Source organism: Telopea speciosissima, chromosome 8 (assembly GCF_018873765.1).
Source record: "Telopea speciosissima isolate NSW1024214 ecotype Mountain lineage chromosome 8, Tspe_v1, whole genome shotgun sequence".
Classification (NCBI taxonomy): domain Eukaryota; kingdom Viridiplantae; phylum Streptophyta; class Magnoliopsida; order Proteales; family Proteaceae; genus Telopea; species Telopea speciosissima.
In genome coordinates this window covers 14,024,609-14,037,170 of record NC_057923.1, presented here as the reverse complement: position 1 = coordinate 14,037,170, position 12,562 = coordinate 14,024,609, and the positions used below count along the sequence as shown (strand labels likewise).

At 37.1% G+C, this 12,562-nt stretch overlaps 1 protein-coding gene across 1 annotated transcript; it reads left to right on the top strand.

The window, feature by feature from the left end:
* The first annotated feature begins 5,275 nt into the window (after nt 1–5,275).
* LOC122670880 (probable serine/threonine-protein kinase WNK3) lies at nt 5,276–11,307 on the top strand. The gene is made up of 8 exons (XM_043867900.1): nt 5,276–5,396; nt 5,704–5,741; nt 5,881–6,108; nt 6,201–6,424; nt 6,511–6,668; nt 9,296–9,479; nt 9,591–9,695; nt 9,805–11,307. Exons 1-8 carry the CDS (start codon nt 5,313–5,315, stop codon nt 10,830–10,832), a joined length of 2,049 nt encoding a protein of 682 aa, XP_043723835.1. The 5' UTR covers nt 5,276–5,312; the 3' UTR covers nt 10,833–11,307.
* The last annotated feature ends 1,255 nt before the right edge of the window (nt 11,308–12,562 follow it).

Genomic DNA, 12,562 nt, shown 5'->3' with positions numbered 1-12,562 from the left:
GATACAGAAAGACAGAGTGAGGCGCTCCAACGGTTGGGTATTAAGGTGCGAAGGAAGGAGAAGGAAGGAGGACTGGGACTCAAAAGAAGAGACGAGTGTGTGTGAACCGTTGGAGATGTTTTGAAATAGGTTTTGAGGAGAGAGAGGAGGGAAACAAATCAAAAATGAAAAAGAAAAAGTCACACAATTCACAACGGTGTAAACTTTGTCATAGCCGTTACCCAACCTTGCATTCAATGCCTCTCTGGCTTTTTCCGTGTCCAGTTGCCCACTGGGATCAGCTGCCGACATGTAACTATCCTGCTCGCTCAAACTTCTAAAATGAATTAATCTGGTGTCAAAATTAAACCGATACTGTTTATCAAAATCGAACCGAACCATTTAATCGATCTTATTAAATGGTTCAGATTGATTTTAAACCATTAGACCGACAATTTTAAATTGCAATGACATAGTTGGAAAATGATTCGATTTGGTTCGATTTTGATAAAATCTCGAAAAACCTGGTTAAAAGATGTGTAGACTAAGGCATGGTAAAAAATGACGAGATTAAGTAATAATTCATAGACAAACTCTACAAGTTTTGTCGTTTTTTAAAAAACTATAAAATTAGTTCACTTAGAAACTAAGTTGAGTAAAACAAGAAAACTATATTCTAAAATAGTAAGAATCCCTCAACTCCTCGACTCCTTTCTCTTGTTCAATAGTATAAACTCAAAATGCATTGATATGTGATTTTTTTTTTTTTTTCTTTCTATAATTTTCTGATTTTTTTTATTAATTTATACATATTTATTGCATTAAATGATTAGCCTTATCAAGTTTGACAAGATCAAGTGACCAGGATTTTGTGAAAAACAAGTCAAATAAAAAAACCTAGTTTTCTAATTGTGCTTAATAAACCAAATCCAAGCGTTTAAATTGAAGTTGTACCATTTAACACACTTAACCTGTTCCCATTCAACCAGGAAAAAACCAAGGAGACGTTTCTAGGCGAACAGTGTGAAACACTCTCATACCATACTGTCATTATATGAGGAACGATTTTGTTAACAAAAGGGCTTACATGATCAAGGAGGAGAGAGAATATAAGCATAAGTCAAGAGTCAAGACACTCATTTGTTTTGGATAGCATATATCTATAACTTGCGTTTATCATGTTCTCTATCTGTTTTATATATTTTATTTTTCTTTGTTTGATGAATAGGCGTGCAAGAATGAATAACCTTCTTTCTATCAAAAAATAAAAATAAAAAACCATTCACATCATCAAACTGTAATAGAGCGAGAAGAAACATCACACACTGTCAACATGGAATCTTTTTTTTTTTCAAATATGAATTAAAAAACGTATGATTAGGGTTTAGATGATCTGTAATCTTCATGTCGACTCAAACGCGTCACCAGAATGGTTCTCTCGGTAAAGCTCACAAGGTCCTTACCCCAAAAAACGAGGTAAAGCTTGCTAGGTGCCGCATGATAAGGAAATGGGAAAACAGGAATGTCCACATTAAAGAGGGTGTCAATTTGGATGCTGGTGCCGAACTGAGAAAACTGACTAATCAAACCGGGAAATAAATATCTTAACTGGATTGACTATTTCTTATTGGTTCAATTTTGATAGTATAAAAATCTTTTAATATCAGTTTTGGTTCGATCTGATCCGATTGGACCAATACAATTCATCGAACCAATGAAATATGTCGAACCTTAAAACCAATAAAATTAAGGGAAAGAGAACAATGCAAGAGAACAATGCCCAGTCATGTGGCTCTTGTGCCCATTAGGCTGGGCTAGGCTAGATATGAACCATCCTAAATATGGGCCTCATAAAATTTAGCCTTTCATTTGAGACCCACTGAAAGTCAGGGCATGGACATGGCTAATCTTGGTTAGAGTAATAGACCACAAACCGATTGGAAATTGCACTTAATTCCGTGGGGCACTCATAAGAAAGTCATAGAATTCGCCTAATCACTGGTTGGATTAGGGTGCAACTCTGGCCGAATTCAAGCTCATATTTGAACCAAAATTCGTTGTTTTGGGCTGACCCAGACTGTTTGATTCAAAATTAATCAATTACCCAACCCAGGCCAAATCTCCTACACCAAAAGCAAGATGCCTATATTTGGATCTAAAAAAAATTGGGAGGGGGATCACTGCAAGGCTGTGTGGTCCATTCACCAGCACAGAGCCAATGAGAGTACACATTGGGTTATCCAATAGGGGTGGGATTTTTCTTTCCCGGGAGTGAGATGATCATTTCACCCTTCTTGTTTGTATTTAGGGCGTAGGTGTCATTCAGCCTAACAGCCTTCTTTTAGCCAACAACTATCATTAATGATTCAATATTTTTGGTGCAAGTAGCAAATCAATTAAACTAAACACGTTTGCGGAAAAAGAATTCCCATGTCGACAACGTGGTGAGCCTTTTGCATGCCCTCTCACGTCCTAGATGTGTTGTTGAAATTTATACCGACAGTCTGTCTCTCCTCTCTCCTTGACCATATTGCCTTATTGATGAAATTGTTTCTATATAGTGATTGGTAAAGTATTAGCAGTGTTTTACAAACCTAAATTAGGAATCAAATCGGTCTGTACTGATTTCGATCGAACCAATTCTAAGCAATACCGAGGTGAAAAATGGAATCGGCCTTGGAATTGGGAATCGGTTCAGGAATCAAACTAAGAATACAAAGAAAATGGTTAGGAATCGGATCTGCTCAAGCATCAACGATTAGGATCGGTGTCAACAAATTCACCAATCCAAGTCTCGATTCTAGAAACCATGGTTATGAGGTTTATCACTTGAAAGAAAAAGGAGAGTCCCTTATATTGGTATCATACATGCCTTGACGATGAGAGGGGTTTCGGTGGATGTTGATTTGTATATCAAGATTCACTGATTCACTGATTCACATCATTAAATGAGAATAAAAGAGAAGAGAGAGTATACAACACGATTTTTTTTTTCTTTTAGGGGGAGGGGGAAGAAAGAAACGTATTCATTCAAATGTGATGATCTTGTAGCTACTAGGATACATGATTTCGTCACCACCAAGTGGTATTAGGTTAAATTGTTGTATATGATTCCAACAAGGCTTTCCTAGCTAAAGAATCTATAATTTTGTTGAGCTCTCTAGAAACAAACTAAAACTTAGAATCTCACAAATAACTGGACAATATAAGATCTCATCTACCATTGGGTGCACCAAGATCAAAACTTTAATAGATATTAAGCATAAGACCATAGTTCCTTGAGAACAAAGATGGTCAAAGTGTGGCCATATTTTGAACCCTTGTACAAAATTTTGGTTTAGAATTGGAGATTGCCAGACTTCAATATGAAATTGATGTTTCATTTGTTGATAAATGTACTTTTCAGTTAAAAAACAAATTGATTTGGGATAGTAAAATTATGTTCAACGATGGAATTCATGAATGATACGTTTAGTTTGTGGATAACATAAATTGACATTTGTGTTGACTTCTCATTAGTGTAGCTGATTGAGTACCCTAAACACCTTGTCAACATTGACACTAATAAAACAAGGATTAGGCATTTGAGATTATCTCTATGGGAGAGGGTTCTCCATGTTGCTAGTGTGGGAAGGAATTTATACATGTCACATCAATGGATGTCTTGAAACAAATCTCATCTATAAGGGGTTCACATTTTCAGGGATCATGAAAAAAAAAAAAGGAACAAAATTTTCCTACAATTCACCCACCATCCTAGGGTTTAGTATGTTCCAAAATACCCTCCTGATACTCATTCTTGCCCTCTCCCGTCCCTTGGTGAATGAGACTGTAGATGGAGGAAAACTTTGTCAAAAAAAAAATAATGTGAGAGAGAAATTGTACACCGATGGCGTGACAATATTTTTCCTATATAATATAATGATGATGATCTCATACTCACTATATTTTATTGGTTTGTGCTTTACAAAATTCATGATCCATTTGTAAGGTATAACATCACTATTTGGATAGAGTTTCCTCCACCCACGGTGAAGAGGGAATTTCTTAGAGCACCACATATGACCTCTGGATTGGATTGATAAAATGTAATATTGACCACCTAAAGAGTGAGAGTTTAATGATGGGATTCACGATGTAAAGTCCAATCATAAAATCATATCTCGATTGACCTAGTTTTGTTTTTCTTACATCTCAAGCTCAGCACCATTGAATTTAACATCTTCCACGTGTTGATCTCTCAGCCTACACTGCATTGCACTTTTATAAGAGGTGATTTTTTTCCCTACCATACCCTAACCCGACCCGACGGTTCAAAATAAATTTTCCCATGTTCTTAAAGGTGCAAACCTTATCCGCTACAAATTTTCTATAACTAATGTTGATATGGTCCAAATTCCAAAATAGGATCAAAAAGTTAACTTAAAAAAATATATCTAGAGTTCACATTCCTTAAAATTTCACCTTTTTATCTAAAATCCAGGGTTCATAGTAGTATCGTATCGATCTAATATTTGGTTGGATTGGATAGCGATAACTAAAACCGTGCGTAATCTATTTTATTGACCTGCAAATCTAAACGTTTGACTTGAAGAATCTAATATGATATCGGAAGAATCATTCCATTTCTCGTGGGTGTCGTGTCATTGTAAGGGGAGTTTTGTATGATTAAATATCAGTTGTGACTTTGAGTGTGTTCATATATATCTGTTTTAAGCTCTCCATCAATCAACAATATTAGATTTTAAAAATTGAATCTAACACTCGCAAGCACGTTGGATCACAATAGCGTTAACCAACAGTCAATGAGTCAAAAACGATGAACAAGTATAGATCTGAGCTTTCTTTCTTCTTTTGTGTGTTCTCAGCCAACCAGAAACCTAAATGGTAAAGTAAATCTTCTTTTCTGGATCAGTCAGGACTCAGGAAAAGAGAGTAAAGTATTCCGGTCAGTTGCGGCAGCGGCACTTCACACTTTCGCTTTCTTTCCTTTTCTCACACGCTTCATGTGACTTGTGAGTTCTAACGCTTCCCTCCCTGCATAAGCATCAGCAATTCTCTGTCTCTATCTATCTTCTCTATTTAGAATTTCAAAATTTTCAAACAACCCTGTTCCTAGTTTGAAACTCTTGAGCTTTTGATCCAAATCTCCACCTCCCAACTATCTATCTCCTTCGGTTCCTTAATTGGTTTTCTTCGCACACTCCATTCTCTATTCTCTTTGGTTCGTTCATTTCATAATTTGATGTGATTGGGTGCGCCTGATGTGAAATTAGGGTAATTGTATTTGGGAAATCTTTGAGTTGAGAAATTTTTAATTTTTAAAGACGAGAATGCCGGGAGATTCCTCAACCGAACATGAAACTGAAGATGATTCAGCTTTCATCGAGATCGACCCAACTGGAAGATATGGTCGGGTTAGTATTTAGTAATTTCTTCTTTCATCTGTTCATCATCTCTCCCAACTCTATTTACTATCTAATATTATTGTTTCTTTTTTCCCCTAGTTTATTCTTTTGTAATTTATGTTTGGATCACTTCTGTGTTATTCCCATGTTTGCAATTTGAATCCATAGATCTCTAATGCTTGGAATACAGCTCAACAATTTTACATTTTGATTTTGGGGTCTCTCTTGAAATTTCCTAATTAGCTTTAATTTGCCTCATCAATGCTGTTAATATGGTTCTTATTTGGTTTTGTGGCCTTTTCTGATGGTTTTGCAGTATGATGAGATGTTAGGAAAGGGGGCATTCAAAACAGTGTATCCTTCTATTCTCTCTTTTTACAATTTTGGTCCTTATTTCATCCAATGTTACTTGACACTTGACAGTATATTACTCCATTAACACTGCTGTTACTACTATGCTGTGTATCCTTAATAAGTGATTTTTTTTTTCCAGCTATAGAGCTTTTGATGAATTGGAAGGGATTGAAGTAGCTTGGAATCAAGTTCGGGTGGCTGACCTCTTGAAGAATTCGGAGGACTTGGAACGTCTCTATTCCGAAGTCCATTTGCTCAAGACTCTGAAGCACAAGAGTATAATAAAGTTTTACAACTCATGGGTTGACACCAAACACAAGAATATCAACTTCATCACTGAGATTTTCACTTCAGGAACATTACGCCAGTGGGTTTTCAACTTTCTATTTCATGTCATTTCCTTTTATTCTGATTCCATTTCCTATCTACATGATAACTTGGAGTTCCTTATTCCGGTAGGTACCGTAAGAAACACAAGCATGTTGATTTGAGAGCATTGAAAAATTGGTCAAGGCAGATATTGGAGGGCCTTCTCTATCTCCACAGTCACGACCCGCCAGTTATTCACCGGGACTTGAAGTGCGATAATATTTTTGTTAATGGAAACCAAGGTGAAGTGAAAATTGGTGACCTTGGATTGGCTGCCATTCTTCGCCAGGCTTGCTCAGCTCACAGTGTCATTGGTGAGGAATTGGTTATTTTCTGGGATTTAACTATTATGGGAAACCTTGTTCTTGGAAACTAGAATTGTTTTAACTATGATTTGTAGGGACTCCGGAGTTCATGGCACCAGAACTTTATGAGGAGGAATATAATGAGCTTGTGGATATCTATTCCTTTGGAATGTGTTTGTTGGAGTTGGTGACCTTTGAATATCCTTATGTTGAATGCACCAATGCAGCTCAGATATACAAGAAAGTGACATCGGTAAGACAGCCTAAATCTTTGACCCACGATTGGATTTGCAGACAGTTTTTTATTCTTTTAGTTTCCTAAGAAGGCTGTAAATAGATAAATTGCAAACCGTTTCCGTATTTATAATCTGACAAAAAGAAATTCTTTTTAGGCCTGATTTGGTATGATTTCTATTTCAATTTCAGAGGGTCGTTTTTATTTCTGAAATTGTTTGGTTTGATTTTTGCATCTTATTTGAGTGAAATAGAAATTCTGAAATAGCTGAGGAGCTGTTTCAGAATTTCTATTTAATTTGATTTAGCACTCTTGCTCATGAATGAACACATGGTTAATTTCATGTTAAAAATAAAACGCCACCCTTCTTCTCCTAATGGTCTCACCACCACCATCACTACTACCCCATTGCCACCACCACTACCACCCCGCTACCACCACCACCACCACTACCCTGCCATCACCACCGCCACCATTGCCGCTGCCACCACTACCTCCACCAGACCACCACCACCACCTCCACTGCCACCACCATTGCCATTGCCCCCACCGCCACCACCACCATCACCACCACCATCCTTCCCAATGAATTATAGAGAATCTATTCTCAAAATTTGAACTATCAATTGGATTTTTTTTATTCTTGAAATATTTCAGATTGATACAACCAAAACAATTTCAATTTTTTGACAAAAAATCTATTTATTGACTGTTTCAAGAAATCAATCCAAAATTGAAATAGAAATCATACCAAATCAGGCCTTAGTCTTGCAAGTTCACTTCCAGAAATGATGAGTAGGCCATTAGGCCTTGTTGGCTTTGTCCATTTGTGCCTATTCATGAGCTAGGGTATTGGACTTTGTTTGGTCCGTCCTTTTGCTGCCTATCGGGCCTTTAAGATCCAGTTCTGAGGGCTCATGGCTCTTTCTTGGTGGCAAGATATGTGGTCATTAGTATTTTCATTTAGGAAAGTGATGTCCGACATCCAGCTAGGTTTGGTTGCTTTTTGGGGTCCACGTGGTCCAGCCCATTGTCTCATGTCAGACTTCATTTCCTGTTTTTGAGGATGATGGTTTGGTGTGCTTAGTTAGTGTTATGTATGTCTCGAATTCTAGTACCCGTTTCGAAGAATGACCTGCTCCAACATTTTTGGTGGCAACCCGGATGGAACTCTTTCTGAGATCTGTGATGGTAGCGGAGGGCTTGGGCCAACCCAATCCGATGGAGAAGTATTTATATTCTTTACCACGCTTTGTTGTAAAGACAGTGAGATTTGGGGTTTTCGATTTAGGGTTTCTGGGAGAGAGCAACAGTGCCGCTTTTGGGTGTTCTTAAGAGGTCTCCATTGTAACTTTCTCCGATTTACATAGTGAAACATCTTCGCCTTCCCCATGGACGTAGCACACCATATTGGTGTGTGAACCACATTAAATCTCTATGTCATCTTTCTCTGTTTTCATTTTTGTTCGTGTTTTGTTTGGTGTTTATTCTAACAGTTGGTGTTTGGATGTTTGGTCTTGTTGGATTTTAAACTCTTTTAATTATATTGTTAGAGTTATTCGAGGACTCGTTCATGTTGAATTGTGATTGAGATCTTCCCATGACATGCCTTTCTAGATTCTATTGTCAGCATTCTCTTATAGTAAATCTTTAATTGACCAAATCCCAAATTTCCCATCTGGCCTCCTGTAACAGGATTCAGACCATCATTTTTTTTTTGATAAACTTAATGAGCTGGTTTCCCTTGGTGGTTCCCCACTATAAAGAATTTGATTTGGATTCTAATTCTAAAATAAAATATTTGGTGTCTTAATGATTTCGTAATCATTTAGTATGCTGAATTAGTGTTTTTTGCATTCAAGAAAATCTTATTTTGGAGTGTCTATCTGGATGCTAAGTGTCTAAGTCCTATTTCTAATTAACGTCTCTCTCCAAAAAAATGTCCTATTTAGCAGGTGATATGGAAGTCCTATTTCAACATCTGCTCTTTATCCCATAGCTGTGAAGGAACCAAATTGCCATGACTTCCTCTTTCCCCCTTTAAATTTTTAGCTCACTTAAGAAGTTGGTTACCTACCTACCCAGCAAGACTAAAACACTCAGATCTTACAAATCTGATGATGAATTGGAAGTTAGTTATGACAAAATAATCCAATTAGTGACAGCAGTAATGAAGTCTTTAAAACTTCTAAATTTTACACACGCATGCATGAATGTATTGCTGGGAAGTTTTATTTATCTTGTGGAGAAAGCTTGCTGGACATATTGGTTTATCAGAGTTTAACAAGCTTTTTTCTTTCCATCCCCTTTGTCCTCTTGATGTTTTGTGCAGGTATGGTTCAGGAACATCAATCATCAATCACCAATCACAACCACTTTTAGTTTTCTAGTTTTTTCCCCTGTCCCGTCACCTTGTTTATTGATCACACTATCTCAGCTCTAAAACTATCTCTATTTTTAGCAAGCATTCAAAATCTCTTCCACTTGGATCCTTACAAATTCTGATTGCTTCTACTAATAAAACTCTGAGTTATGGGCCAATAACTTGTGTATATAGAATCTTGCAGATTTTAATTTATGCAATGGTGTAAATGTCCCATTGGTGAGCTTTTCTGAAGCAAACTTATTTAATTTTTTCTGTTTAGGGAATCAGGCCCGCATCATTGGTGAAGGTAAAGAACCCTGAAGTAAAACAATTCATAGAAAAATGTATTGCAGATGTTTCTGAGAGGTTGTCTGCGAGAGAGCTTTTGATGGATCCTTTTCTACTATCAGATGAGGAGAATGAAATTGTTGTTCAATCTTTACCATCAACTCCCTCTCAGTCAGGTAGAAATTCAAAGAGTACCATTATGCAGAGGATCTTAGCCTTTAATTTATTTATTCTGCCAAGAGAACTCAAATTGTTTTCCACCCCGCTCCCCCAAAACATTTCCTTAGTTGTGAAAGATGAAGCACCTGAAGAAAGCCGAGACTTTATGGTGAAAAGTCAAAGAAAAGATGTCAACACAATATTCCTAAAACTAGGCATTGCTGATTCTACAGGTATGCACTTGTTTATTTCCAGTTCAATTTTGTCCCCAAGGTAATGCTGTCTCTATTGGCATCCTAATCGGCACTATGTTTATTCTTTTTTTTTTTTGGGGACGCACAGGTCACGTTCGAAATATTCACTTTCCATTTGATATTGAGGTGGATACTGCATTTAGTGTTGCTAGTGAAATGGTTCAGGAGTTGGACTTGACAGACCAAGATGTTACAACCATTGCTGAGATGATTGATGCCGAAATCCGCGCCCATATCCCTGAGTGGACACCTAGAGAAATTTCTGGAGATAATATGCATGGGGAGGTCGCAATTTGTGATAATTGCGAGTCAGAAAGTAAAGATGAGGTATCCCCATTGACGAGTGAGTCCAGCCTCTCTTCAGGTCGTTTAGTTCTGGATCGACTTCCTTCAGGACGCAAATACTGGTCAGATACCCCCAAGGGACTTAGCGGAAGCCCTCAAGCTCGGCCTTCATTTTCTAACTTGTCTTCTCAGATAAATTTGAAGACCAGTGATGAGTTGGGTGAAGATATTGAGGATTCATTATGCGAAGACAAAAGTGAAGGAGATTATCCAAATGGCATTGCTTCACCCAAACAGCAAGAAGAAACATCACTTCTGATTCCTGGAACTGAATACAACTTGAAAACTGAACCACATAATGAATCTTCATTTGATGAGAATACGCAAGAAAATAGGGAAGTTGATGCTGCTCATGTTAATTCACGGTTGCCTGATAATCAAAATGGGGGAAGCACTAGTGTGCATCTACCAGTGGCGAATTGTGAAGTGTTGATGGAAGTGGAGTCAGAAGATGTCAGAGTCGTTGTGGAGAAACTGGAGCACCTATTGGTTATGCAGCAAAAGGAGTTATATGAATTAAAGAGAAAGCATGATTTAGCAATATCAAATCTTGTAAAGAAATTGCCTCCAGAAACTCGTAACAAAGTGTCATCTATTTATCATTCGAAAGTTTCTAATTTCAGGGCACACAGTGAGTCTCATGAGGTGGACAATTTTCTAAATGCAACCATCTCCAACAATTGTATTGAGCAGGGCGAGATTACGGGTATGCCAGAAAGCTCAAACAATGTTCACATTGTTGGAAGAGTCAAGAGGCAGGATTCTCTATGAAAAGATCATGCTGGTGAAAAGGTTTCTAGAGATAGGTCCAATATGTTGGAGGGAAATTCTAGATCTTTTGATACGGGTATTGCTGTCATTTTGAGTGATGCTTCCTCCTCATAGTTCAGGTGATCTCATGCTCTGAGTATTGGTTAACAAATTCAGATGAACTTGAGCATGACAGGAGCAACTCCATGACTGCATGTTATTCACACAAATTCTATGATGCCTTAGAAGGCGGATTCTGTCTGATGTAGCCTACAGACATCGTAAAAGTGTCAATGGTTTAAAGATCGGATAGAGCTGATCCGATCCAACACATGATCCTAAGTTTGTCCAGACTAGAAAGAAATTGGTTTCCTTTTCATACTCTGGTTGGTTGACTTGTATATCCATAGATCAACTTGGCCCATAAATGGGTAGAATGTACAATGTACAGAAGGTTGTTTTTATGCAATTTGACTGCATTTGGGGTTTCCATCTTGGTGGTGTATAGGCAATTATTATTATTTGTTCTTGTGTGATATAATAAGGCAGGTTAGCCATGGAGGTTTTGGTTGATTTTTTCCTTTTGAGTTGTTTACCATTGTATTTGATTCTATCCAACATCAGAAACGAGTGGTGGTTGGTTTTCTCCAATGATGTGATTATGTATAAGGTGAGAAATTCCAATTATTTAAGCAAATGCTTTGAGATATGGGTACATCCCATGCTTTATGTGGAATTCTTTTGGAATTTTCAGATTCTATTTCTTTTTCTTTCGTGTTGTTCAATGCAATGGACATATGTTACCTTAATTTGATGCGTTTTGAGGGAAGAATCTTTCTGTAAATGCAATCTGTCTCATGATTGCTGTTTTGATCTTCTTTAGATTTTGTTTTCTGAGTTGATCATTCTTTAGGATTTTTGTCATTGTTATGAAAACATAGTCAATTTCTAGTTTTTTTTTTTAATTGAAGTAGAAACTATTTTATTAGATCCAGCCGGAAGAAAGTATTCATAGAATTTTCTTACTGATGTGATAGGGTGACTCATTTTGTATGATAGTATGTGATTGATCACCCTTCCATCATCCAGTAGTTTTTGAGTTTTTTTTTTTTGTGTATGTTGCTAGTTTTATGGGATAGAATTAAATGCATTCAATTAGCCTTTTGAAGTTGCACATCCATTAAATATTTACAGGAAATTTTTATTTTTTTTGGGGGGGGGGGGGTGTTGGGGAAGGAGAAAAAGGAAAAAAACTCCTGCTCCTGATCCTCAAAGTGCTCCTTTATGAGCAGGCTATGCCACTACCATGCAATCTGTGAAGATAGTGATCGGCTCTGCTCCTAGTTTAATGTTTATCTTGCCATGCTTCAGTTGTTCTTGCTTCTGGTTCTGCATCATTGTAGTCTTCCATTCTGGAAATCTGCTGCAATAGCTCATTCCTTTGGGGCCAAGGATGCCACAGCCCCACCCTGCTAGTTAGGTTCTTGTGATGTAACCCTGTAACTCTTTAAAGATTTTTCATTTTGTTAAATCCTAAAAATAAGACTCATTGTCTAACTAGAAAACTTATTCAAATAAGGAAACTAAAAACAATTAGAAACCAAATATCCTACATGGCTAACTTCTAAAATAAAAAAAGAATAAAATAAACTAAGGTTGTGTTTGGTATGCATTCTTGGAATGCAATCTATGTCAATTTCGCATTTTCGAATGATAAAAGTAGTTGTTTTTATAGTCTAAGAATGCAACCT

Excerpts from the sequence above, each read along its gene's own strand:
- LOC122670880 (XM_043867900.1), top strand. The coding sequence starts at position 5,313 with ATGCCGGGAGATTCCTCAACCGAACATGAAACTGAAGATGATTCAGCT. Across the intron at positions 6,109-6,200 it reads ACTTCAGGAACATTACGCCA|GTACCGTAAGAAACACAAGC; the intron begins GTGGGTTTTCAA and ends TTATTCCGGTAG. Across the intron at positions 9,696-9,804 it reads AGGCATTGCTGATTCTACAG|GTCACGTTCGAAATATTCAC; the intron begins GTATGCACTTGT and ends GGGGACGCACAG.